General features: G+C 47.5%; 2 protein-coding genes across 4 annotated transcripts in view; both read left to right on the top strand.

Annotated features, from left to right (window-relative positions):
* Positions 1 to 17958, top strand: part of KDM3B (lysine demethylase 3B) — a 70061-nt gene extending 52103 nt beyond the window's left edge. Inside the window, 14 exon segments of the mRNA XM_055302063.1 lie at positions 91 to 198; positions 2047 to 2174; positions 3304 to 3580; positions 4302 to 4526; positions 4529 to 4557; positions 7129 to 7395; positions 8375 to 8546; positions 8919 to 9009; positions 9148 to 9278; positions 11651 to 11770; positions 13287 to 13426; positions 13704 to 13880; positions 14386 to 14520; positions 16534 to 17958. Coding sequence (XP_055158038.1) covers positions 91 to 198; positions 2047 to 2174; positions 3304 to 3580; positions 4302 to 4526; positions 4529 to 4557; positions 7129 to 7395; positions 8375 to 8546; positions 8919 to 9009; positions 9148 to 9278; positions 11651 to 11770; positions 13287 to 13426; positions 13704 to 13880; positions 14386 to 14520; positions 16534 to 16614 — 2081 coding nt within the window. The 3' untranslated portion in view covers positions 16615 to 17958.
* A 1835-nt stretch (positions 17959 to 19793) lies between these two features.
* On the top strand, positions 19794 to 25487 carry REEP2 (receptor accessory protein 2). 3 transcript variants are annotated; one of them, XM_055302176.1, is made up of 8 exons: positions 19794 to 19901; positions 21528 to 21600; positions 21887 to 21963; positions 23108 to 23228; positions 23403 to 23516; positions 23875 to 24022; positions 24129 to 24256; positions 24341 to 25487. In XM_055302176.1, exons 1-8 carry the CDS (start codon positions 19870 to 19872, stop codon positions 24407 to 24409), a joined length of 762 nt encoding a protein of 253 aa, XP_055158151.1. In that variant the 5' UTR covers positions 19794 to 19869; the 3' UTR covers positions 24410 to 25487. The 3 variants fall into 3 exon arrangements, with proteins under 3 accessions (XP_055158151.1, XP_055158150.1, XP_055158152.1); XM_055302175.1 differs by having other exon boundaries at positions 24126 to 24256; XM_055302177.1 differs by having other exon boundaries at positions 19804 to 19901; positions 21449 to 21600; positions 24126 to 24256.
* The last annotated feature ends 282 nt before the right edge of the window (positions 25488 to 25769 follow it).

Here is a 25769-nt window from a genome sequence, read left to right as displayed (position 1 = left end):
GGCCTTTAGGATCTGAAACTCTGACTCACAAAGAGGAATATATCTTGTGACCCTTGTAAAATAAATGAAGTCATTTCATTTCTGTTTCAGAGACGGAAGAGATGGGTGATGAAGAAGTTTTCTCCTGGTTGAAGTGTGCAAAGGGGCAGTCCCATGAACCAGAGAATCTCATGCCCACACAAATCATCCCTGGCACAGGTAAGGGAGTTCTGTGTTAAATTTGGTGAAAGAAAGTCTCTGGCTGGCTCAGAGGAGTGGTGGCTCTTGATTTCAGGGTTGTGAGTTTGAGCCTCCACTGGGTGTAGAGATTACTTAAATAAATAAACTTTTAAAAAATCTATTGAAGAAAAAAAACTTTGATGGGGAAAAGTGTTTTTAATTTAATTGAGGTATAATTCAGATACCATAAAATCGGGTGAAATGGTTTATCTCAGCCTGATTTTTGTTAAGCCTTCCCAGATGTTTCTGATCATTTGAATCTTTAGATATGTGTTGGATATTATACAGCCAGTGCACACACTTTGTCTCACCTTTCTGTTTGGATAACTTGGATAGTTTTCCACGTAACATTTTACATTCCTGTGCTTGGCAGGACCAGAATAGAAAATGTCCCATGTGCTTCCAGAAAGACCTTTAATTTTAGGTTGGTAAAAATCCAGCTGAAGCTAATCAAACCTCTTGAATCCTTGAAGAAGGGAGCTTAACAGCAGGAATGGATGGTCATGTTTATGTCACAGCCCCAGCTTACTTCAGTGATTCCTCCAGAAAGGCTGTGTCCAGCTCCCATACTTCCAATAACACATACACATTGAAAACGGTCAGTATGGGATCCCTGGGTGGCGCAGCGGTTTGGCGCCTGTCTTTGGCCCGGGGCGCGATCCTGGAGACCCAGGATCGAATCCCACATCGGGCTCCCGGTGTATGGAGCCTGCTTCTCCCTCTGCCTGTGTCTCTGCCTCTCTCTCTCTCTCTCTCTCTCTCTCTGTGACTATCATAAGTAAAAAAAAAAAAAAAAAAAAAAGAAAACGGTCAGTATACTGCCTGTGTTCTCCTCTGTGGTGGCAGGGAGTGGTCTTTGGATCCTTGTACCCCAGGGCTTCCAAGCAGAAGAGTTCCCTCAGTGCACTGCTAAGATACCTGCTCCCTACTCATCTAAGCGTTGGTTAACGGTTCGGTTCGTGTTAAGTTAACATTGGTCTGTTTTTTCCCCCCACTTTCTCTTTTCTTTCTTTTTTGTTAGGTAAAATTTAAGTACATATATAAATCTCAAGTAAAAGTTCAAAATGTTTACATGCTCCCAAACACTAAGGAATCTACTCCTAGAGTTTCTCCTGCAGGTCACCTTGTTAAAGTTTACTAGAAGAGGGAGAGAGTGTAGCTTAGTAGTTAAGAGTGCACAGAACTGGGGCGTCTGAGTGGCTCAGTGATTGAGCGTCTGCCTTTGGCTCAGGGCGTGACCCCAGAGTCCCACATCTGGCTCCCTGCATGGAGCCTGCTTCTCCCTCTGCCTGTGTCTCTGCCTCTCTGCGTCTCTCATGGATGGATGGAGTACACAGAACTTTGGGGCCGGGTATACCTAGGTTAAAGTATTAGTATCTCCATTTACCAACTATGTGTACTTCAGCAAATGACGTAAACTTCTCTGAATATCAGTTTCATCATCAAAAATTGGGAGTATGGGCTGCCTGGCTGGCTCAGTCAGCAGAGTGTGTGACTCTTCATCTCAGGGTTGTGAGTTTGAGCCCCACATTGGGTAGTAACTACATAAAAAATAAAATCTTCATGAACACCTGGCTGGTTCAGTCGTTAGAGCATGTGACTCTTAATCTCAAGGTTGTGAAGTCAAGCTCCACGTTACGTATGGAGCCTACTTTAAAAATAAATTAATAATAATAATAAAATATTTATCCAAATAATTAAGGATAAAAGCTGCTACCTCAATGAAATGTGGTAAGGGTTAAGGAAGATAATGTAAATGAGATCCTTAGGACAATACCTGGCACATAAAACATTCTGAGGCTTTGGTTGTTGCTGTCTTTCTTCCAGCTCTTTACAATATTGGAGACATGGTACATGCTGCCCGGGGCAAGTGGGGAATAAAAGCAAACTGCCCTTGTATTAGTCGGCAAAATAAATCTGTGTTGAGACCTGCTGTCACCAATGGGATGTCACAGGTAAAGTGGCATATGTGATTATATGTGATTATAAGTGAGAGAGACTGCTTCTTAGTACTGTGAAATGCCCCATTGTCATCACCTGTGTTGTCCTAGGCTACTGCAGGATATTTGAGGAATTAGGGGATGGAGAAGTCTATCTAGAGGGAGCCCCCAAAAAGTTACTCAGGTTTGAATTCCCTCTGCTTGGTATGAGTTTCTCTTCATTCATCTTTAAAAGCAATTCAGGAAAGGTTGCTAAAGAACAAAAAAAATTATCTGCATCTTGTCAAGATTTATACTTCAGTGTCCTTGTATAGGTGAAGTGTATAGAAAGGGTTACTGGGAAGGCAGTCCTATCTGTGTGCATGGTCCCTGTCCTTGTCATGTTAGGTACTGAGGACAGAAATATGAAGATTGGCCTGCTGAGCTGGGATCATTCTACCCTGAAAACAATCCCAGGCCTCCAGAGAGGCCGTGGTTTGCTCATTGCTCTGTCAGAGTGGAGGTCATTCCGGTTTGGTGGTAACTGTTTTGAACAAGAGGCTGTTTTAAAAACACACGCACGTGCACACACATACACACCCCTACCTCCTGAGGGGCTGGTGGGCTTTCCAGCAACACAACTAACACATGGTCAGTAGGAGGCACAGGAATTAAGGCTAACAGATCTCATGATATATTTTCAGTAGACTTTACATATTAGAGCAAATCATCTGGAAAATTCAGTAATAGAGTAATAAACATTTGTGGAGTAGTTATGTCTGCCAAACACTCTACTGAGCTCTTTGCATATACTATCTCACTTAATCCTCAGAACAGCTTTATGAGGTCACACTCTAATCACCGGTTTGCCATGGCAGAAATTGAGCCTCAGGCATGCTTATTAAATGTATTTTAATAACATTCTAAAATATATTATTTACTGTTAATGCTCACTATTCTTTCCACAGAACCAAGCATAGTTTCTGTCACGTTGTAGGACTCCTTAAATATATGTCAAATTAATGAATGAAAGAAATAGCAGTTTATGGGACAATTTCACATTGTTTTCCCAGACTATTTTAGTGTCAGCAACACTTACTATGCTTTTTTTTTTTTTTCCTACTCAAGGACAGCACTCTAACCATGTTGACCTTCTGTGCTTTAGCTTCCTAGCATAAACCCTAGTGCCTCTTCTGGAAGTGAAACCACCTTCTCAGGTGGAGGAGGAACTGCAGCAGTAACATCAGAGACCGACCATGTTCCCAAGGCCGACAGCACTGACATCAGATCTGATGAGTCTCTGAAAGCAGAGAGTTCGGCTTCAAATAGCAATAGTGAGCTAAAAGCCATCAGGCCCCCTTGCCCCGACACAGCTCCCCCGTCTTCTGCCCTGCACTGGTTGGCCGATTTAGCAACTCAGAAAGCTAAAGAGGAAACAAAAGGTGAGATAAACACAAGCTTGTGCCCTGCCTGTGGGTGGAACACTTAAGTTTTTCTGGGATTCTTCAGACTCACACATTACCATCCACATTGATGAAACATGCTGTTTGTTTTCTCTTGCTAATTGCATACAATGAGGGAGTCTCTCATTTTCTTTCTAGAAGTCGAGCTTTTTAAAGGCACATGCCTGGGCTCTACCCCAGACTTCTGTAGTCAGAATCAGTAGGAGATTTTTAATAAACCTACAGGTGGTTCTGTTATTCAACCAAGGTTGATTTTAATGGGCACAAAGAGTCACCTGGGGAATTGTTAAAAATGCAGATTCCTGTACCCCACCAGAACTATTAAATGACAGTCTCTTAAGAGTACAATCAAGAATCTCCATTTTGAATGATCACTCTAGGTGATTCTAGTACAAGTGTTCTGGAGACCCCCTTGCGGAAACACTATCTTAGCAAGTGAGGGTGATGAAAGATGGGTGAGAACAAGACAGAATTTGAAACCCAGATCTGGGAAAGGAAGAAAGAAGTAGGAGAGCTTCTTGGCCATGATCCTGCTGTAGTCATACCTGGTCAGCCTTGGCCCAGACAAACTGTATGTAGTTTGGGGGTTAGGGAAGGGGAATGTATCTCCTACCTTCCCACTTGGCTGATTTTTAGGAGTCAGTTGTCTGCTGGATATTCCTTGTCATGCCTAATACTGTTCCTGGTTATGTCCTTACAGAAGCAGGGTCCCTGAGGTCGGTGCTCAGTAAAGAGTCTCATTCACCCTTTGGGCTGGACTCATTCAACTCCACTGCAAAGGTCTCTCCGTTGACTCCAAAGCTTTTTAACAGTCTGTTACTGGGTCCCACTGCCTCCAACAACAAAACCGAAGGCTCTAGCCTTCGAGACCTCCTTCACTCCGGGCCTGGGAAGCTTCCTCAAACCCCCTTGGACACAGGCATACCCTTCCCCCGGTCTTCTCTACGTCTTCAGCAGTAAGTGCTTTCTACAACTCTAGCTTTTGCAGCTTTTCCAAGGAAGAGCTAACAGACATCTGTTAACTGGTTAGAGTGTATATGGCTGACTTGTGTTCTCTACGTTGTCTGTCCAGCTTACAAGATCTTTCTTTACATTGGGTTTAGGGAACGTTTGAGATCCTTTTAAATCGTGAACTTTTTGTGCTGTGTTAAGAAATCAATAGAAATTGAGATATTGACATTTTTAGTAAGCAGAAATCACTAGTTTCTTGACAATAATAATGGGTATTAATGTATTTTTTTAACCTAGGCAGTACATTCATGCTAACTTCTCGTGGATATCTAATAGACACCTCAAACCTGACATGTGTAAGGCCACATTCCTTCCTCATCTTCTGCCCATAAGCCTACTTCTTTAGTTTCCTCTCTTGGTCATGGGCATTTGCATTCTTCCTATTGCTTGGCCAAAAATCTTGGAGTCATTTGGTACTCCTCTCTCACATTTCACATCTAATCTGCCAGCACATCCTTTCAGTTTGGTCTTTAAAATGTATTCAGAGTCCACCCTTTTTTTTTCTTAAAGATTTTATTTATTTATTCATGAGAGACACAGAGAGAGAGAGGCAGAAACACAGGCAGAGGGAGAAGCAGGCTCCATGCAGGGTGCCTGATGTGGGACTCGATCCCAGGACTCCAGGTCATGCCTTGGGCTAAAGACAGGCGCTAAACCACTGCACCACCCAGGGATCCCCAGTCCACCCATTTCTCATTAGCTCCACCACTTCCTCTCCAGTCCAAGCCAACATCCTCTCTCTCCTGTGTGTTTGCAGTAAACTCCTTACAGGTCTTCTATTTCTTTCCTTTTCCACTCTGTAGTCTATTGTCAACACAGCAGCTAGTGTGATTCTTTTATATAAGTGATCTCATTGACATGATTGACGTCAGCTCTGCCTAAAATCCTTCAAGGGCTTCCATTCCTCTCATAGTATAAGCCTTTCAGTGGACCAGAAGGCTCCAAGCCTGTCTGTGCGTCTTCACTGCACTTCTCTGACTTCACCTCCCACTCTCCTTAGGCTCTGGCCACACCCACCTGCTTGTTCCTTGAACATGATGGGGCAGTCTCCCTCTTCAGAGCCTTTGCCCTTGTCCTTTTCTTCCACCTAGAACAAACTTCCCCATTTACCCACGGGTCTGCTTCATCACCACCTTCATCTCCCTCCTGAAATGTCACATCTTATCAGACTTCTTCTTAAATCAGTCTTTTTAAAGTCCATCTCACTCCCATCCTCTATTTCTGTTTTCTCTGCACTTAACTATTTTTTCCATAACATTCCTTAACATTTTTTATTTATTTTCTATCTTATCTCTCCTTAAAGGACTTTTGACTGTTCTATTCGCTTCTAAATTGCTAGTGTCACAGTTTGATACATAGTAGGTGTTTGATAAGCATTTACTGAATAAAAGAATTCACAAGAAAAAAAAAAAGAATTCACAAGATACAAAACTTAAATGGTAGAGTGAAAAGTCTCCTTCCCATCATCCTCTCCCAGCTACCTGTTTTCCTTTCTAGAAGTCAGTCATCATTGTTTCAGTGGCTTAACATATATGTATAGTTTTTCCCCCTCTTTTGACATACATATTCTACACTTCGCTTTTCTGTTTTCAGTTTGTATTCTCTTTGAGATCATTTCAAGCAAGTATATAAACATGCTTCTCATTCTGTTTTATAAGTAATGGCTGAAATTCAATGAGCTGTGGGTGGTTAAGCCCTGTATGATAGGAGTTATTTGTTTTTCTTGGATTCGTGACTTTTAAAAAATTACTTTTGGCTCTGTTTTATTTGTATGTGCTCTGACCGTCAGTTCTCCTTTTTCTTTTTTAGTTTTCCCAGGAAGTTACATGATTACATGTACTCTGTACAGATAATGAGTAGTGATACTTCAGGCATAGGAATATCAGGTTTACAAAAGCCCTCTCAGTTCTGTGACATTAGGTATGTCACTTTGTTTTCTGAGTCTGAGCTTTCCCAATACCTGGAGAATGTGAGAGATTCTCACCTGGATGATAAGCAGGGGAAGAATTGGGATTAAGAGACTTCTCTCAGAATATACATTTCCAATTGGGTACTTTGGTTTACTCCTTTATTGGGGTATACTCCCTGGTTTAAAAAAAAACACTGCCTTGATAAATTACTTTATTGTTTAATTGAAGTGTATCCTTTGGGCATACTGGCTAGAAAAAAATTCATAACCTTCAAAGTCAATGAACTTTTCGACTCAGTTACAGTATTTTGTGAGCTCTGTGGTCTCCATGCAAATCCTTAATACTAGGCTGGATGCCAAAGTTATTTCTTAGGTCTCTAGTTTCCTGAGACAGAAGGGATCTTTCTGTACTTTTCTTTCATAAATGTCAAATATAACATGAAAGAGAGGGAAATTTAAAATATCAACTTTAGGTATTTCAGTAACTTTTATGTAATTTAGTGATGTAAATTAGAACTCCTTCTCATTAAGACAACTGTTGAGACAGTTGTATGAATGCTCTTATGATGCCTCAATCAGACTTACCCAGTGGAATTGTGTGTGACAGGGAGTGAAGAACAAGGCCAGCCTACCCAACTTCCTTGACCACATCATTGCCTCAGTGGTAGAAAATAAGAAAACCTCAGATGCTGCAAAGCGGGCCTGTAACTTGACTGATACCCAAAAAGAAGTGAAAGAAATGGTGATGGGGTTAAATGTTCTGGATCCCCATACCTCTCACTCATGGCTCTGTGATGGCAGACTTCTCTGTCTTCATGACCCCAGCAACAAAAACAATTGGAAGATCTTCCGGGAATGTTGGAAGCAAGGCCAGGTAAGTAAGAATAAGTGGTTACCCTGGGCCAGCTGGCTGCTTGTCCACCACAGCTGCCAGGATACTTTCATTTCTGTCTGGGAGACTTTTTGCCGGGGAAATTAAAACATAGTAAGTTCGTTGTAGACAGCCTTGCTGCTTGGATTTTAAAAATATCAGAAGATTCTTAAATATATATTGTGGTTCCTTATATTGCTAACCTGTGTAGCTCTGTAGTTCTTAAAAGGGCAGTTGATATTTCTGTGAAGTGGTGATTTGCTATTAATGACACCTTTAGAGGACAGTCCTTAAGTGTGACATAGGGGTACATACAGCAAATGTGGTTGGAAGTGTGTGGTGCTTTTCTAGGTAAATATTTCAAGGCCACACAAGTTTGAGTAATAATGTGATAACACTGAGTAATGTTTATACTTTAGCAGGTGCTTGAGAAAGGGGAAGGTTGGAATATGGAATTGTCCATATAGTTTTTCAATCTATATATGAGGACTTAGTCTTAAAAGTGGATTTGTCAACTTTTGTTCTCTCACCCCAAAATAGTGGTAGATACCAGAGCAACAGGGACGCCTGGGTGGCTCAGTGGTTTAGCTCCTGCCTTCAGCCCAGGGCATGATCCTGGAGTCCCAGGATCAAATCCCACATCAGGCTCCCTGCATGGAGCCTGCTTCTCCCTCTGCCTATGTCTCTGCCTCTCTCTCTGTTTCTCATAAATAAATAAAATATTTTTTAAAAAGATACCAGAGCAACAGAAGTGATTTCTGTGGCATGCCTCCCAGGGTGAGAATCAAGAATAATGATGGAGTAGAAGTAGTTTCCATTTCCTGCAACTGCCATGTTCAAAACTTGAGATTCTGAAAGTAGCAAAGAACAGTAAATCACCTTGAAGAAGTAGAGGTTGTCCTCAGGAAACCTATTCTGTCTCTTAGCCCTGAGCTAAAAGCATTCCTAAACGGTTCTGATTAGGATATTTTTGTTTCTCCAGCCAGTGCTGGTTTCAGGGGTACATAAAAAGCTCAAGTCTGAACTCTGGAAGCCAGAAGCCTTTAGTCAGGAATTTGGAGACCAGGATGTGGACTTGGTGAACTGCAGGAACTGTGCGATAATTTCTGATGTGAAAGTTCGGGATTTCTGGGATGGCTTCGAGATCATATGCAGTAAGTAGCTTTGATAATGGCAAACTGAGCATCTATATTCCCAGCCATGCCCCTGGATTCAAGTTATATCCTCTTAAGGCCAGGGGGCTTGTTCTGTCCTGATGCCAACCAGGTAGCTCCCATGGCAATCACATGGTGTGAGAACATTAAGTACATGCTCCCGTGGGTTGTGTGGAGCACTTTCATTGAGGAATGGGGCTGGAATCCCTGTGAGATGGAAAAATATAGCATGTACTGAAGCAGTGGGTGAGTAAAACAACACTCACTTAGTTACGATAAGTTACAAGTCTGAAAATAAGAAATTAGTCTCCTAAAACTTTTGATCACTGAAAAATCAGGCAGCAGATTGTGGGAGTGCTTTCTATCTTCCAGAACGATTAAGATCAGAAGATGGGCAGCCAATGGTGCTTAAACTCAAGGACTGGCCTCCTGGGGAAGATTTTCGGGACATGATGCCAACAAGGTTAGTGGACTACAGTGAGTTATCTTAAGACACTTAGGCCTTGCTGAAGCATCGCAAAGTAATTCTAGAAAGGAGAACTTTGCCTCTTTGCTTTTTTCCCCTGTAATAAGCTAAGTCATCTTTCCTGATCTTTTGTAGGTTTGAAGATCTAATGGAGAACCTTCCTTTGCCAGAATATACCAAACGAGATGGCAGGCTCAATCTGGCTTCTAGGCTGCCCAGCTACTTTGTAAGGCCCGATCTGGGCCCCAAGATGTATAATGCCTACGGTATGAGGGATAAGCCATAATTGCCCATTTTGGACACTACTGTTCCCCATTTTACCTATAGAGGGATAGTTAGGGTCATGCGTAGAGATAATAGAGGGCAAAGTGACAAGTGCTAGAGAAGTTAACAGTGTCCAGGATGGTTTGGGGTTCTGTTTATTTTGTTTTAGAAGGAGGAGGGGCACAGGGAGAAGGAGAGAGAGAATCTCACACAGACTCCCTGCCCAGCACAGAGCCCGTTGCAGGACTTCATTTCATGACCATGAGATCATGACCTGAGCCAAAATCAAGAGTCTGTGGCTTAAGACTAAGCCACCTAGGCGCCCCTTTGTCTTTATTTTATATTTTATTTAATTAATTTATTTATTAAATTATTTTATTGAGGGATCCCTGGGTGGCGCAGCGGTTTGGCGCCTGCCTTTGGCCCAGGGCGCGATCCTGGAGACCCGGGATCGAATCCCACGTCGGGCTCCCGGTGCATGGAGCCTGCTTCTCCCTCTGCCTGTGTCTCTGCCTCTCTCTCTCTCATTCTATGTGACTATCATAAATAAATTAAAAAAAAATTTATTTTATTGATTTCAGAGCATGAGCCGGGGGGCAGGGAGGAGATGGGGGGGTGGAGAGACTCTTAAGCAGACTCTGTGCTGAGCATGGAACCCCCATACGGAGCTTAATTTCATGACCCTGAGATCATGACCTGAGCTGAAACCAGGAGTCTTAACACTTAACTGACTGTTAAGTGGGCACCACCCAGGTGCCCCTGTTTGGATTTTGGTTTGTTTATGTTTTAAGATTTTATTTATTTGACAGAAAAAGAGAGAGCACAAGTAGTCAGAGTGGCAGGCAGGACTCAATCCCAGGACCCTGGGATCATGACCTGAGCTGAAGACAGACATTTAACCGACTGAGCCACCCAGGGACCCTTGTTTGGTTTGTTTGTTTTTTTTAAGATTTTTTTTTTTTATTTTTAAATAATCTTTATGGGATGCCTAGGTGGCTCAGCGGTTGAGCATTTGCCTTTGGCTCGGGTCGTGGTCCCGGGGTCCTGGAATCAAGTCCTGCATTAGGCTCCCTGAAGGGAGCCTGCATCTCCCTCACTCGTGTCTCTGCCTTTCTCTCTGTGTCTTTCATGAATAATTTTTTTAAATAAAATTTTTAAAAATAATAATAATCTTTACACCCAACATGGGGCTAAACTTGAAACCCTGAGATCAAGTCACATGCTCTACCAACTGAGCCAGTCAGGCACCCAGGATGGTTTTGAATGTGTTTGCTTTTGTCATATTGATTTGTGTCACATTTATAACTTGTAAATCTCCAGTAATTGGAAAGTTTCCTCTCAAATACTCTGTGCAAGAAGGCATGATTCTTAGTTTTTAAGAGACTTATTAACCATGAAGAAGGGACTCCTAGGTGGTTTAGTGGTTGAGCATCTGCCTTTGGTTCAGGTCATGATTCCGTGGTCCCAGGATCGAGTCCTGCATTGGGCTACCCACAGGGCGTCTCCTTCTCCCTCTACCTATGTTTTTGCCTCTCTCTCTCTCTCTCTCTGTGTGTGTGTGTGTGTCTGTCCGTCTGTCTCTCTCTGTGTCTCTCATGAATAAGTACATTTTTAAAATCTTAAAAAAAGGGGGGGGGGGCAGCCCTGGTGGCGCACCGGTTTAGCGCCACCTGCAGCCCAGGGCATGATCCTGGAGACCCACGTCAGGCTCTCTGTATGATGCCTGCTTCTCCCTCTGCCTGTGTCTCTGCCTCTCTCTCTCTCTCTCTCTGTCTCTATGAATAAATAAATAAATAATCTTTAAAAAAATAATAATAATAACAGTGAAGATGTCTGAGTACCATGCCACCCAGGCTGCTCTTTGTGGAGTCACAATAAAGTCCTAAATCACTGTGAAAGCCAAGTCAGTAAGGCCCATATCTGTTTTGCTTTTATTTATTTTTTTTTTAAGATTTTATTTATTTATTCATGAGAGACACACAGAGAGAGGGGGAGCGCAGAGACACAGGCAGACACATGCAGGGAGCCTGATGCAGGACTTGATCCCGGGACTCCAGGATCACATCCTGGGGCAAAGACAGGTGCTAAACCACTGAGCCACCCAGGGATCCCCGTCTGTTTTGCTTTTAAGGAAGAGATTGTTGTGGGGGATGATGGATTGGTTCAGTGGCCAAATCTAATGATAATGTCAGCTGAGCTCAAACTCAGTCTTAAAATACTAGAAAAGGGATGAGAATGATTTCTTAATAAACAGACTTCACTCTCCCACTGTTACACATTTAAGAACATCTTTGAGTATGTTTGCACTTGTAGGGTCTTTGTGGATGTTTCACAATATTACCCTTTGACTTTGCATATCCTCCTTTTCCCTTAGGCTTGATAACCGCGGAAGATAGAAGAGTTGGCACAACAAATCTTCATTTAGATGTGTCTGATGCAGTTAATGTGATGGTGTATGTTGGGATCCCCATCGGGGAGGGTGCTCATGATGAAGGTATGATTTCTAGAAGCTACTACTTCATGATGATGAGCTTTGGCCTCGGAAGTAGAATCAAATGTCTTCCTCCTCACTTAGGGCAAGTGGTTTTTTCTTAACTCTCTCCCAGACCTAATATGTACTATACGCCCAGTGGATGTTGCTAGATGAAAGGAGGTTCTGGGGGAGAGGAGTGGTACTCGTGGTACTTGTTTATCTTTGGTCAGAGTCATTCTCTTTCTGGGAATGCTTCCTTTTCCACTGAGTGGAAAGAGGAGTGAAAAAGGAAGAGCTAACCATCTCACTCGGTCATCAGCCAGATAACCTTCGAGGCAACAGATGATAAGGCCAGCTTGCTGGCACAGAATTGAAGCATCAAAGTGATACTTTGCTGCATATGTGCTGCCAGCCACCTCAATGTAAAATTAATTTGCGTTAATTATGGACATTTTAGAAAACAAAATTTTAAAGAAAAAAATTAAGTAACTCAAAATCTCTTGGTTCAGGGATTATCAGTGTCATTATTTTGGTATATTTGCTGCTACACATTTGCTTTCAATGCTACACATCTGCAGATCCTTCCATTATGTTGTCCTTTAAGGGATTATAATAGACAAGCATTAGAAGCCTACCCTTTTAACTTGCCAGAGAAGTTTTACATTTCATGGCCTTAAATCCATAGAACCCGGGGATCCCTGGGTAGCTCAGTGGTTTAGCACCTACCTTCGGCCCAGGGCATGATCCTGGAGTCCTGGGATTGAGTCCCCCAATCAGGCTCCCTGCATGGAGCCTGCTTCTCCCTCTGCCTGTGTCTCTGCCTGTGTGTGTGTGTGTGTGTGTGTGTGTGTGTGTGTGTGTGTCTCATGAATGAATGAATGAATGAATGAATGAATAAATAAATAAATAAATAAATAAATAAATAAATAAATAAATAAATAAATAAATAATCTTTAAAAGAAAATCCATAGAACCCTAGAGTTTGAAGAGATCTTGAGAAAGTATATGGAGTCTATCTTCTTATAGTAAGAAATGACCTGCAATTTGAACATAAGATGTGGCTACACAGTTTGAGCAGGAAATATATATATATTTGTTTTGTTTTGTTTTGTTTTTTAAGATTTTATTTATTTATTCATTAGAGAGAGAGAGAGAGAGAGGCAGAGACATAGGCAGAGAGAAGAAGCAGGCTCCATGCAGGGAGCACTACGAGGTACTCAATCCGGGGACACTAGGATCATGCCCTGGGCCAAAGGCAGGCACTAAACTGCTGAGCCATTCAGGTATCCCAAGGAAATATATTTTAAAAGAAAACTCTAGCTCCAAAAAATGCTGAGTTTCTATTAAGTAAGGAAGATTTAGGGTTGCTGTTCCTGTGCATAGGAAGCTTAGACAAATATGAGTTTTGATTCTTTGATTCTCTTTTATATTATTCCAGAGACTAGTAGAGACTAAACTTGTTTGTATTGGACATTTCACTTTACTCAGAGGTACTGAAACGGCTGGTTATGTTGAAAAGTACTTTTGCTCTTTTCAGAGGTACTCAAAACAATTGATGAGGGGGATGCTGATGAAGTGACAAAGCAAAGGATTCATGACGGAAAGGAGAAGCCTGGTGCTTTGTGGCACATCTATGCAGCCAAGGATGCAGAAAAGATCCGAGAGTTACTACGAAAGGTATGCCCCTGGGTAGGGTCCCAGCTCCCAGATCAAGGATCTGGGGTTGCTGCTGACATAGCCTGCTTAGGGTTTCTCCTGTGGAGTCTCTTGGCTTTAAAGACCTGTACTTTTTGTCAAAAAGCCCCGAAGGCCTGAATCCACACCTGGAAGATATTGAATAGAATAAAGCAGAAGATTTGGCCCATTAGGAACATTGGTCCACTAAGCTAGATTTACGCTGTTAATAATATTTATGTATTGATATTTCCATCTTTGGGATTGGTTATTGCTTCAGGTTGGAGAAGAGCAAGGCCAAGAAAATCCCCCTGATCATGACCCAATTCATGACCAAAGTTGGTACCTGGACCAGACCCTCCGTAAGCGACTCTATGAAGAGTATGGTGTGCAAGGCTGGGCCATCGTTCAGTTCCTGGGAGATGCTGTCTTCATACCTGCTGGAGCCCCACACCAGGTAGGTTCCACTTGGTTCCATGGGCTTCCCTATTGCTGAGTTTCTTAATAATTTGGCAGTAGATGTGAGTAGCTGGATTGGACAGACCGTTCTTAAACTGCAACTTATTTTCTACTTTTTAGTTTTCTTCTGTGTAATTTTAAATGTACATTTAAAAATTAAGGGATAAAAATAAAAATTAAGGGAGACCATTTTTTAAAAAGTGTGAGTCCCAGCTCACCAACCTGTGCCACCCGTGTTTATAGTCTCCTCTTCCTGCCTTGTCAGAGGTAGCTATTAACAGTTTGGTGTTATTTCTCCAAATCCTTTTCTGTGCAGTTACTAACATTTTCATATATAAATTTATACTTGTAATTTTTCTGCATTTGTTTTTATGAAAATGGAATATTTTAAGTATTTCTCAAGTTTGGGGGGGGTTTTGTTTGATTTTTCAACTGTATCATAAACATTTCCCAGGTGTTGCTGACTCTAATGGCTCTTGTGTGGCTGTACTTTCCCCTCCCAGGTGCACAATCTGTACAGTTGCATAAAAGTAGCAGAAGACTTTGTATCTCCAGAACATGTAAAGCACTGTTTCCGCCTGACACAGGAATTCAGGCATCTCTCTAACACCCATACAAACCATGAGGATAAACTGCAGGTAAATAACTCCCCCTTTACCACACGGTCTCCTCATCTCCTGCTCGGCCACAACCACAGAACACACATTTTGCATCAGTTCTCGTCACATTTTCTTTTAAAGAATACTCCTGTTTTAGCCTGCTCATTTCTGCTGTCACCTGCCATTTCTCGGCCCCGGGAGATACAGTATTTCAATGCTGATAACTGGCCAGACTGACTTTTCCCAGTCAGGTGGCGAAAGCACTGTGGCATCCTGCTCCACGCATATTTCCAAGAAGGGCACTTCCCCAGAGCTGCTTCTCACAATACATTTCTGTGCAAATTCAGTTCCGTAAAGCCCTACTAGGACTGCAGTCCATGTCCCTCGAAGTATTGGGTGCTTTAGTAGCATTTAAAAAAGAAGGAAGCCAGATTCCCCAGACAGAACTTCAGCAACCTGCATAGGCAGTGTCTCAGCCTCCCGCTGGTAGATCCAGTCACCTTCAGCCCTGATCTGATCTTTTTTGCTGTTCCTTTTTAAAAATATAGAACATTTCAACCATAAAAGTTCAATCACATTGATAAATAGATAACACTGATACCATAGAGAAAGTGCAACTCTGCAGGCCTACATATTTCAGTCCTCACCTCTGTTAGTCTCTGCCTGTCACATGTCACCTTCAACACTCCCAGGCCTCTGGCACTGTTTTATTTTTTTGGTAGTATTTTTCACTAACCAGTTATGTATTTCATCTCTTTGTTTCTATCCCTGTAAGCTATTTAAGTTCCATGAAGGCAGAGATTTACTGTTTTATTTCACTGGTTTTTCCTAGCACAATATTTGATACATAATAGGTACTCAGTAAATATTTGTTAAATTAATACAAAAATGTAATAAAAAGGACATCTGAGTGGCTTAGTGGTTGAGCATCTGCCTTAGCTCAGGTCGTGATCCCCAGGTCTTGGGACCAAGTCCCACATCAGGCTCCCCAGAGGGAGCCTGCTTCTCCCTCTGCCTTGTGTCTCTGCATTAGAGAATAGCAAAAGGGGGCTTGTGTGCTCATTACTCAGCTTAAGAATTAAAGCATCCTGTACACAGAGATGTATAACATAACACCTACAGAGCACTACATTATTGAAGCTTCCATGTACCCTTCCCTGTTCTGTCTCCTTACTTTCCCTTCCCAGAAATAATCACTATTTTGGTTTAAAACTCTCTTTAACTTGTTCACTTTATTTTAGTGACTCTTAACTGTTCCTTCCTGCTTGATGTATAATATGTCTTCCTCTTAAGACAATTAGAAAATACATACAAGCACAAAGGGAAAAAATATCCAATAATCCAACCTGCCCACTGTTGTTTTAGTGCATTCCTATTAGCTCTAGGACTTTAGGACAGGTTCTTAACCACCAGGCCTCGGTTTCTTTAGTTTCTCATCTGTAAAAATAGGGATAATAATAGAATGGACCTCATAAGGTTATGGTAAGGATGAAATGAAAGTCCATGTAATAAACTTAGCAGTAGGGGCACTTAGATGGCTCAGTTGGTGAAGCGTCTGCCTTTAGCTCAGGTCATAATTCCAGGGTCCTGGGATTGAGCCCCGAGTCAGGCGCTCTGCTCGGTGGGGAATCTGCCTCTCCTTTTGCCTGCTGTTCCTCCTCCTTGTGCACTTAGTCTCTCTCTCTCTCTCTCTCTCTCTCTCTCTCTTTCTTGCCCTCTCTCTCTCTTTCTTCCTCCTCTGTGTCAAATAAATAAGTAAAATATTTATTTAAAAAAAAAAAAGCTTAGCAGTAGTGCCCAGCACTTAAACTAAGCACATAGATGAAAGTGATTATGAGCCTTTCAAATGATTTCATCATTCTTTTTAAAATACAGACCTTATATTCTCTGTGATTTGTAAATCATCTTTGGGATTGATTTGGGAAGTATGCAGTCCTGGCTGAGGGGCTTCCTCACTGACTAGTAGGCTTTATTATCTGTATAAAACACACATTTTTGTTTGAGAGTATAATATAGGGCTGCCCTGAACTGACTGATGATTGCTCTCTCCAGGTGAAGAACATCATTTATCACGCAGTGAAAGATGCTGTTGGCACCCTCAAGGCTCACGAATCCAAACTGGCAAGGTCTTAGGCATGGAGAAACTCCAGACTCCCTGTGAAGCAGGTCTTTCACTCACAACACATACAGGGAACGGCGGGCTACTCTGCTGGAGCAGAGGCCCTTCACTTGGAGCCAGTGTGGTCAGTATTACAAATTCTCCAGCCACTCTTTCTACGCTGCCTCAACACTGAAGGTTGACACAGGAAAGTCGCACTGTTCACACACACAGTTTCAGACTCCAAGCCGAGGGTGCCATATCCCCATCCTGTGGTCTTTTGGGACTCTGAATTGCCTGAATATTGCTGGGCTTTCCTGCACATTCTCGTGACTTGAGATCCACGGAAACCGGGAATGTGGGCACACCTTTCTTTTCTTTTTTCTCTTGTGCCTAGTGAAGTGGGAATGTGTTTGGAGGTAGGGGGAATCACATAACTGTGTACAAGTAGGGGCTAACTGCTTAAACATGCCCGGTGGAAGCCTGACAGTGTCTGCACATGACCTCTGACACAGCCTATCCCAGGAGATGGGGTGAAGCCATTCCCCACAATCTCTCCCGTGAACACTGGAGTCTTGCAGGACCCAGGGAGAATCCACTGCTTTTCCCAGGAGGCTCCAGGATTAGGAAATGTGTGTATTTAGTGAAAAATAGGTTTGTAGTGAAATAGTTACTATTTCATGAAAGTAGATATTTTTAGAATTTTTGAAATACCACAGTTGTTTTCCTGGATTATGAGGAAAGGCACATTACATTTAGTCTTCCTTTCGATAAAAATCTTTGAAGAAATATGATTTTTAGAACTCAACTACCCATTATAGCACAAAATCAGCCAAAGCAGAATTTTTAAAAATTGGCTTTTTAGGATTCTTTTAGTTTCTTCCCCTCCCATCTCAGTCCTATCTTGAGGGAACAGCCAACTGAGAAAGAACTTTGTCATGTCTGAGCTGTGCTGTGTTTTAAGAATACACACACTGGTGACACAAGAACCATTTTCACCTATTACCAGCGTTCCCTTGGAACTCCTCAACACTTCCAAATGCAAAGGAAAGTTTGATTTCCTACATGAGGCTTTTTGGTTTTTTGGGTTTTTTGTCCAGAAATATTTTCAGCAAAACTTTCCAACTCTGTGGAGTTTTATTAAGAATTTATTTGAAAATGATGGAATTCATTGGCCCATAGATACATTGGAAAATGTATCTATCTTCTTTCCAGCTGTACTGTAGTGCCCTGCAGGCTTGTTTATATGTTCACAGTTACTTTTTTTTTTTAATAAAAGTCATTTACTGTAGAATACTTTTAATTTCACTTTCTGTATTTTAATTTTGTTGAAGGGCTGATTGGGATTTCCATGTTCTTATTAAAAATCTAACAAATCAGTTTGGAGTGGACTGAATTCTTTATGAGCCAGCCATTCTGTAAAGGCAGGTGGAGTACAGGTAGAGGATGATTTGTTTTCAGATCTTTATTACATTGCTGCTTCCTATTACCCTTTGCTTCCTGAATTTGTGCCTGTTTGAGAGAGGGAAGTGCCAGGTCATTGTGGCTTGTGGGTTTGCAGGGGGAAGGGGGAGGTGGGTGGTGAAGGGGGAAGGTAACTTGAGTTAGAAGGTGGGAGAAAAGATGGGTTTTCCATAGTTTATGCTGTGTGAATGGAATGGGAAAGGTGAGGTCTTGACCTTCCGGAGGCAGTCAGGAGTGAGCGAGATGGGGCATGGCATGAGCAAGGTTTTGGGCAATCAATAATGAGATTCCTCAAAACAGGGGGCCTGGCTGCCCACATATGAAACATGTGGTCCTGTGTCCACCTCTGAGTTGGTGGGAAAAGACCCAAATGGCAATTTTTTTTTTTTTTAAGTCAAGCAGCAATTACAGTGACTTGAGAAGTGAGGATAAACTACATTCCAATTAGAAAAGGCCTTTTGAAGAGGAAATTGTAAAGAATAGCAAGAGAGGTCATCAGAGGCTGCTTCTCCAGACCCTGTTGGAAAACATCTTCCAAAGTGTTTGAGCCTGGAAATACAATTATCAGGGTGGAAATAGACCATTGTGTGGTTCAAGGATAACTAAGCTTGAATAGTACCATAACCGAAATACAGAGCTCTAACCGTGTCCTTTCAGCCTGGGTGGGCACGGGTCGAGGCTGTGATCACCAGAAGACTTACACCTCCACTTAAAGAATGCAGAACCTTTGAAATGGGACAGGAAAGGAAAGCAATGGGGAGAAAGGGGTTGCAGAGGTTGGAGCTTTGTTGCTTTGGTGAAAATCAGGAGGCGGGCTAGCCTACATTCTGGATATAAATGTCTTCAGAATTAGGGCATACACTGCTGCCAGCATTTGCTGATGGGGGTGGAACTGGAGCCCCTGAATCCACCTCCAACATCAGACGTCCCAACTCTTCTGTTAAAAGAGGGTCCACCTGGGGTAGTCACCTGGAGAGCATGGGCTCCTTCCCCCTGCAAGGCTAAGCAATGACAATGTAAAAAAACATCAAAGGAGGCGGGGGTCCTCCTCCAACTGGGGTAATTGGGGATGGCCAAGAAGGGTAAGGTAGACAGGTGGAGCTATACTTTTGACTTCAGGAGTTCTTGGGTGGGCGCCTGTGATGGGGGAGGACAACTAGTCAGCAGTTGGGAGAAGTGGCCTGATTAAAGTAGACCTCATGGGTTGGTTATATCTTAGCAGCATGATTTGGTGGTTTTGTGACCTTGGCAAATTATTGAACTTCCTAAGCTTCCCATTTCCTTGTCTTTAAAATGATAATTATAGCCTCCTATAGGAAGGGCCCTAAAGATTCAGTGAAATGCGGGTGAAGGGCCGGAACTTCCTAAGCACTCAGGAAGCCCTAGCTAGTATTCCTCGGGGAATCTTTAAGCCTTTCAGCCTAGTGTGGGCAAGGCAGGAGGAGGGCCTGGGGCTGGGGGCTGGTAGGTCAGGACGGAGCCTGGAGGCCTGCGAGGACCCCAGCCGGAGCTTGGAACCCAAGCCAGAGGAGCGAGCGGCGCGAGGCGGGCCCGCGCCGAGGGTCAGAGGCGCATGCCCGGTGGCGGCAGGTGCGGGGCGCGCCGGCCTCCCCTTTAAGAGCCGCCGCCGCCCACGGCCCCGCTGCGGCAGAGACCTCCCCTTTAACCGCCGCGGCTCCCCGCTCCGCGGCCCCCGCGGCGGCTGCTGCTGCGGCTGCTGCTGCTCCTGCGGCTCCCGCCGCCGCCGCCGCCGCCGCCGCCGCCGCCGCCGCCGCCACCTGCATCCTCGGCCCGGGCCCCGCGCCCCGCGCCCCGCCGGCCCCGCCATGGTGTCCTGGATCATCTCTCGGCTGGTGGTGTGAGTGCGGCGGCGGGGTGGGGGCGGCGGCGGCGGCGGGGGGGCGGGGGCCTGGACCGAGCCTCCGCGGCTCGTACAGCGGAGTCACCTAAAGGCGCGTCGTCGCCACCTGGGCCCGGAGACCGGGGACCGGCGGGGGATGTTGGCGGGGCCGCCGCACGCCTGGCTTCCCACCCCTTTTATTTTTCTCCTCTTCGTGTGCCCTCGCCCCCCTGCATCCCGGCGCCGGCGTGGCCTGTTGATGAGGGGGTGGCGGTGCCCTCCCCCACCTAGCGGGTCTGGCCCCCTGCAGGGAGCGGCTGGTGGCGGGGAGCGGGGCAGGGCCGGAGCTGGCGGCCTTGGCCTCCGCCCTCTTCCCTGGGTCGGGAGCCGGAGAGGAGGGCACGTGCCCCGGGGCCCAGGGCGGGGGTGGGGGTGGGGGGTGTTACATCTGGGTGCTGGGAAGCAGGGATGCTGAGGACAAAGTGTGGGAGGTACCCGGGAGAGGACATGTGGGCCCAGCCAGGATCTGCGGGAGCCACGGGGGGGGGTGGGCAGTTGGTAGCCTTCATTGCGCTGCCAGCCGCCCCCAGGCCCCAGCAGGGAAGCCCCCACGTCCCACCCCACCCCCCACCTCCACAGGTCAGTTGGGCCGTGTCCTGTCCCTACGAGGCCCGTCCCAGGAGAACAGGCAAACACCTGCACATTGTCCTAGGGCTGGGCCTGGCAGGGCCTTTGCAATGGCCTCAGCCCCCCTCCCCTGTGGGGGACTGGCACCCCAGGATTCCCCCCCCCCCCCCCCGTGCCTTCCTCCCATCCAGTGCCATCATGTGCTTGCTCTGGCTCCTCTGGACCCAGCAAGGTCTCCCTCCGTCAGTCCTCCCCAGCCCAGCCCAGCCCAGAGGGAATCCCTCCTACATCCTGTGGCCTTCTGAGTGGCAGCTTCTCTCTTACCTGGATGAGCTTCCTGGGTCCTCATTCCTCCTCTTCCCACACCTGTGTCCTGTGTATGGCCTCTGAGGAGTTCGCTACCAGCTTGTACTCCAGCCAGGGCCTCTGCTGAGCTGGGTCCCGAGGCTCTTACATGGGGTGATCAACCTTTGTGCCCCCCAGGGCCACAGGGCCACAGAGGTGCCTCTGGCCGCCACATAGATTGCCCCGATAGGCGGCGTCATGTTCTAGATGGACCCGGCCCTGCCCAGCTTAGCTCTGAGATAGGAAGTAGAGGTTCAGGGCAGATGGGTGACAATGAGCACAGCATCTGGAGAAGGAAGACATTGGTGGCAATGACCAGACCCCCCCCCCCGTCCCCCCATGATAGGTTTATGTACAATCAACGATCGTGGCTAGAGACCACATTGGATGCTGTGGGCTCTGGGTCTTCCTTCACCTAAGGGGTAGAGACAACCTGAACAGTGGAGGGGAAGAGGCAGCACCCTAACCAGCTGGGGGCCCACATGCTTGTGTATCACCTAAGGCACCACTGTGACCATGATCACTGACCTGAGGTCATCGATCCAGCTGATGTGGCACTCTGGAGTTCTGTCCTTCTCCCCTTACCTACCCAGGGACTGACTGATGGAGAGCTGGGAGGGAGAGGCCACTGCTCTTGGCCGAGGGGACCAGTAACCCTGCCTGCCTCCCTAGGCTCATCTTTGGCACCTTGTACCCAGCCTACTCTTCCTACAAGGCCGTGAAGACAAAAAACGTGAAGGAATATGTAAGTTTGTGACACTTCATCCCCTACCCTCCTACATGGTGGAGGTAGGGGCAGACGGAGGGTCACAGCACAGACAGTAGTAACTGTAGCTGTGCTTAATTAAGCACTCATCAGACCCTGCCTCCAGGAGGCTCCTCTGTGTCCCTTTCCCCTGGCCCTGCTGTGATCCACAGGCACAGTGGAAGCCCTGAGTGTCCCTCCCACCTCCAGCATGGTTGGCAAGCAGTCTCGGGGGCCCTGGGTGTTCCCCTGAGGCCCCAGCTCACGCCGCCCTCTGTACCTGTAGGTAAAGTGGATGATGTACTGGATCGTCTTTGCCTTCTTCACCACGGCTGAGACGCTCACGGATATTGTGCTTTCCTGGTGAGATCCAGCATCCCTGTCCCACACCTCTGGGCCCAGGGTTTAAACTCTCTACCCCATCTGCCAAACGAAAGATGGAGACCTGGGGTGGAGTACCCCTGCAGTTCCCTGGGGTCCCAAATGTTCCCCTCCCCTCCGCAGGCCCGGCTTGATCAGTAGACTAAGAGACATAGCCCCGCCTTTCTTTCTGGTGGCAGCCGAAGTACTGCCACAGAAATCAGGAAACCTGCTTCTGCCAGCCGTACTGTGTGGCCTGGGGCAGGTTATAGCTTTTTGGGGCTCAGTTTCCCTGTTTGTAAAGTAGGATTCAGTCTTAACAACACCCGATGCTGGTATTTCAGAGCACCACTAGGCTACATTGGGAGCACTCACAGGACAGAGAATGCCTTCAATAACTGTATGTATATTCATAGCGGGAGCTCAAAAAATGTTTATCGAGTGAGCAAATGCCTCTTGGAAGAGAGGACTAACAAAGCACAGAACATTGTAAGACAAAGAGAGTTTTATGGAAGGTAGAAGACAAAGGATGATTGCATTCATAGACTGTAAGGGCCTGTGGCCTTTGAGAAAAATAATTTTAGCACAAGTTGAAGTTCTAATTTCTTCAGGTTAGAAAAGAATATTGGGTTAGAAATCAAGGACAGTGAGCATAGATGCTTCTTGACATGGAGGCAAAACTTTGTGAGGATGTAGGAGGCACAAAGGAGTCTGTGGCCTGAGGAGAAGGAGCCGGGAATGGACAACAATCCTTAAGAGCAAGAGGCGTGTCCTGACTGTCGGGATGGGATGGGGTCCAGAGCACAGCTGGAGAAGCCTCAGTCTTCCTCATGGGAAGCTGGGCAAGCTGGGTGGGAAAGGCCTGGAAGCTTGGGGTGGGGGGCGGGGTGCCCACCCTAGGACAGAAGAGTGGGGCCCTCTGTCAGGGGGCAGGGGGCCCAGAGTGCTGAGGTTCCTGCCAGGGGCACGTCTCACCCTCTCAGCTGAGCCCCCCTTCCCCCGGGGGTTAGAAACGCCCAGGCGCCTGAACCTTGTGGGGACCGCAGTACAGAAGGGACGAGGGGCTGTAGCCGAGGGCCCGCGGGCACCAGCACACCGCCCAAGTCCCTATCCCAGGCTCCGCCACTCACCTTTGTCCCACCAACAGGTTCCCCTTCTACTTCGAGCTCAAGATTGCCTTCGTGATATGGCTACTGTCCCCTTACACCAAGGGCTCCAGTGTGCTCTACCGCAAGTTCGTGCATCCCACGCTGTCCAACAAGGAGAAGGTGTGCCCCCATTTCCCGCCACAGGCCAGGGCAGCTCTCCCTGGGGCACCTGGAATCCGGAGGCAGGACCTGGGCCTTTGTCCAGGTGGGGGTGGGGGCAGGGTGGGGCCTGGCCAGCCAGGCCTGCCCCTCACCCCCTACTCCTTCTCCACCACCACCACCCCTGGCCCCCAGGAGATCGACGAGTACATCACACAGGCCCGAGACAAGAGCTACGAGACCATGATGAGGGTGGGCAAGAGGGGCCTAAACCTGGCTGCCAATGCTGCGGTCACTGCCGCTGCCAAGGTGAGGTGGGCACACCGGCCTCTGGGCCCCTGCCCTGCTCACCCGGGCCCCTGGCCAAGCCCCACTGCCCCACCCTGTGCACCCCCTCCCGATTCCCACCCCCCCGCACCATCTGTGGTGCTGTGATGCTCCAGGGCTTGTGCAGCTCAGGGTTCCAGGCCCGGCGCCCCTCCAGCTAAGTGACTTCCGTGCCCTGGGCCAGTTTCCTCATGTGTCCCAAGGGGAAGGGACAGCCCCAGCCTGTCACTGCTGCCATGGGACTGAGTGAGGACAGTGCAAGGAAAGCATGGAGCTCCATGGTGACACTGTCTCCACCCGCCCTGCCCCTGGTTCTCCCGGTGCGTGGTGGTGACCCCAGGGCCAAGGGGTGCTGTCAGAGAAGCTCCGAAGCTTCAGTATGCAGGACCTGACCCTGATCCGGGACGAGGATGCGCTGCCCCTGCAGGGGCCCGACAGCCGACTGCGACCCCACCCCGGCAGCCTCCTGGACACCATCGAGGACCTGGGTATAGACGGGGCCCAGTGCCGGGCACAGGGAGGGACAGCCACGAGGGCTAGGGGCCAGGGTAGACAGCCACCAGACCCATGCTCTCCTTTCCTCCCCCAAAGCAGATGACCCTGCCCTGAGTTTGCGGTCGAGCAGCAGCCAGGCTGACCCCCGCACAGAGGCCTCTGAGGATGATATGGGGGACAAGGCCCCTAAGCGGGTCAAACCTGTCAAAAAAGTGCCCAAAACTGAGGTAAGAGCCCAGGCCAGGGCTTGAGGATGTGGGAGGCGATGTGGCCCTGGGCTGGGTCCTCTGACTTCTCCCTCTGTCCCACAGCCCCTGGCTTCCAAGACACTGAAGACTCGGCCCAAGAAGAAGACACCTGGCGGGGGTGACTTGGCCTGAGGTCCTGAGCCGCAGGCCGCAGAGCCCCTGCTCCACACTGTGCCAGGAGCCCACATGTCTCAGGCCCCGGCGCCCCTCAGATGGCTGTTTCTGGTGCCTGCCCAGTGACCGTGCCTCTGGAAAGACTTGGAGTCGAAGAGGGGGTCCACTGTGGGGGTGGAGGGTAGAGGCTGGAGGAGCTGCCGAGGACTGAGCCACCTGCGCAGGTGGGGTCCTCCGAGCCCATGTCGCTCTCCTCCCTGCTTCAGGCCTGCCCCACCCACCCAGTGCCTTGCTGAGGACCATGGCCACCCCCTTACTGCGGCCCTAACATGCCCCACCGCTCTCCCTGGGGTGGGGGTGGGGCAGTCCCAGCCCCAAATGGCCTGTGGTGGGCCTGAAGGCAGCTGGGACAGCAGGATGGGGTGGGGAGGCTTCTGAGAACCCGGCCAAGGGCTCCTGGCCACAGCTGTGAGTGGAGGCCAGGTGGGAGCTTCAGCTGGGGCCGTGGGTAGGACTGTAGGGCTGCGTGCTATCCGTGCCCACTAGACGGAAGCAGGTTCTGGGGCTGTGCGTGTGCGTGTGCATTTCTGGGTCTAGGGCTGGGGGTGTGGAGTAAAGGACTTTCCCTTCTGCACTGACTACCCCTCACCCTAAGCCCCAGCTGGCCCCCCTCATGGCTTTCAGGCCTCCCTCCTCCTGTTGGACCCTCAGGAGCCCAGCCCAGCCCTGCATGGGACTCTGGGAGCCTCTGCCCTCCTCTGCCCTGAGGCCCTGTGGCCTCCTCCCACCCCCACCCGCCCCAGCCCATGGCAGCTGGAGAAGCCTCTGCTGAGCCAGCCCCTTTCCTCCTGACCTGGGGCCCAATTTCCTTTGCCCCAGAGTCCTCCTCCTGTGCCAAGCAAACGGGGCCCTATGTGAGCGGATGCTCAGGAGCCCAGCCTTTACCCCACGCTCTTCCCAGCTTCTGCAGTGGTTCAGTCAGGGCCAGGAGGCATGTGCAAAGGACAAATGTGGGAGCCAAAGGGCTTCAACTCTGGAAAGGGGATGCCCACTGGACCTCTGGCACTGGATGAGCCAATAAACCAGATTCCCGCGGCCTCTCTGCCTGGTTCTTGCCCCTCAGTTGGCAGGGGACCAGGACCTCGGGTGAAGAGCAGGGCCCAGCCTGTAGGAGAGAGAGAGAGACTGGGAGCCCTGGAGTCCTGCTCCCCAAGATAAGTAGGCTTCCGCTGCTTCAGTCTGCAAAAGTGGTTTGGAAGCTCAACATATGGCCAGGGAGGGGGGGCCCCTGGGTGGCTCGATCGGTCAACTGGGTGGGTGATTCTTGAATTGGGCTCAGGTCCTGGGATCAGGACCTGCTCCATGGGGAGCCTGCTTC

The sequence above is a fragment of the Nyctereutes procyonoides genome, unplaced genomic scaffold (genome assembly GCF_905146905.1).
Source record: "Nyctereutes procyonoides isolate TBG_1078 unplaced genomic scaffold, NYPRO_anot_genome, whole genome shotgun sequence".
Lineage (NCBI taxonomy): Eukaryota > Metazoa > Chordata > Mammalia > Carnivora > Canidae > Nyctereutes > Nyctereutes procyonoides.
Note: the sequence above shows the minus strand (reverse complement) of the source record. Positions and strands in the feature narration are given on the sequence as shown.

What these genes read in the sequence shown, in the direction of transcription:
- REEP2 (XM_055302175.1), top strand. Translation starts at nt 19,870, where the DNA reads ATGGTGTCCTGGATCATCTCTCGGCTGGTGGT. An exon ending in CAAAAAACGTGAAGGAATAT is followed by an intron (nt 21,601 to 21,886) that starts GTAAGTTTGTGA and finishes CTGTACCTGTAG; the next exon opens with GTAAAGTGGATGATGTACTG. An exon ending in CGCTGTCCAACAAGGAGAAG is followed by an intron (nt 23,229 to 23,402) that starts GTGTGCCCCCAT and finishes CCTGGCCCCCAG; the next exon opens with GAGATCGACGAGTACATCAC.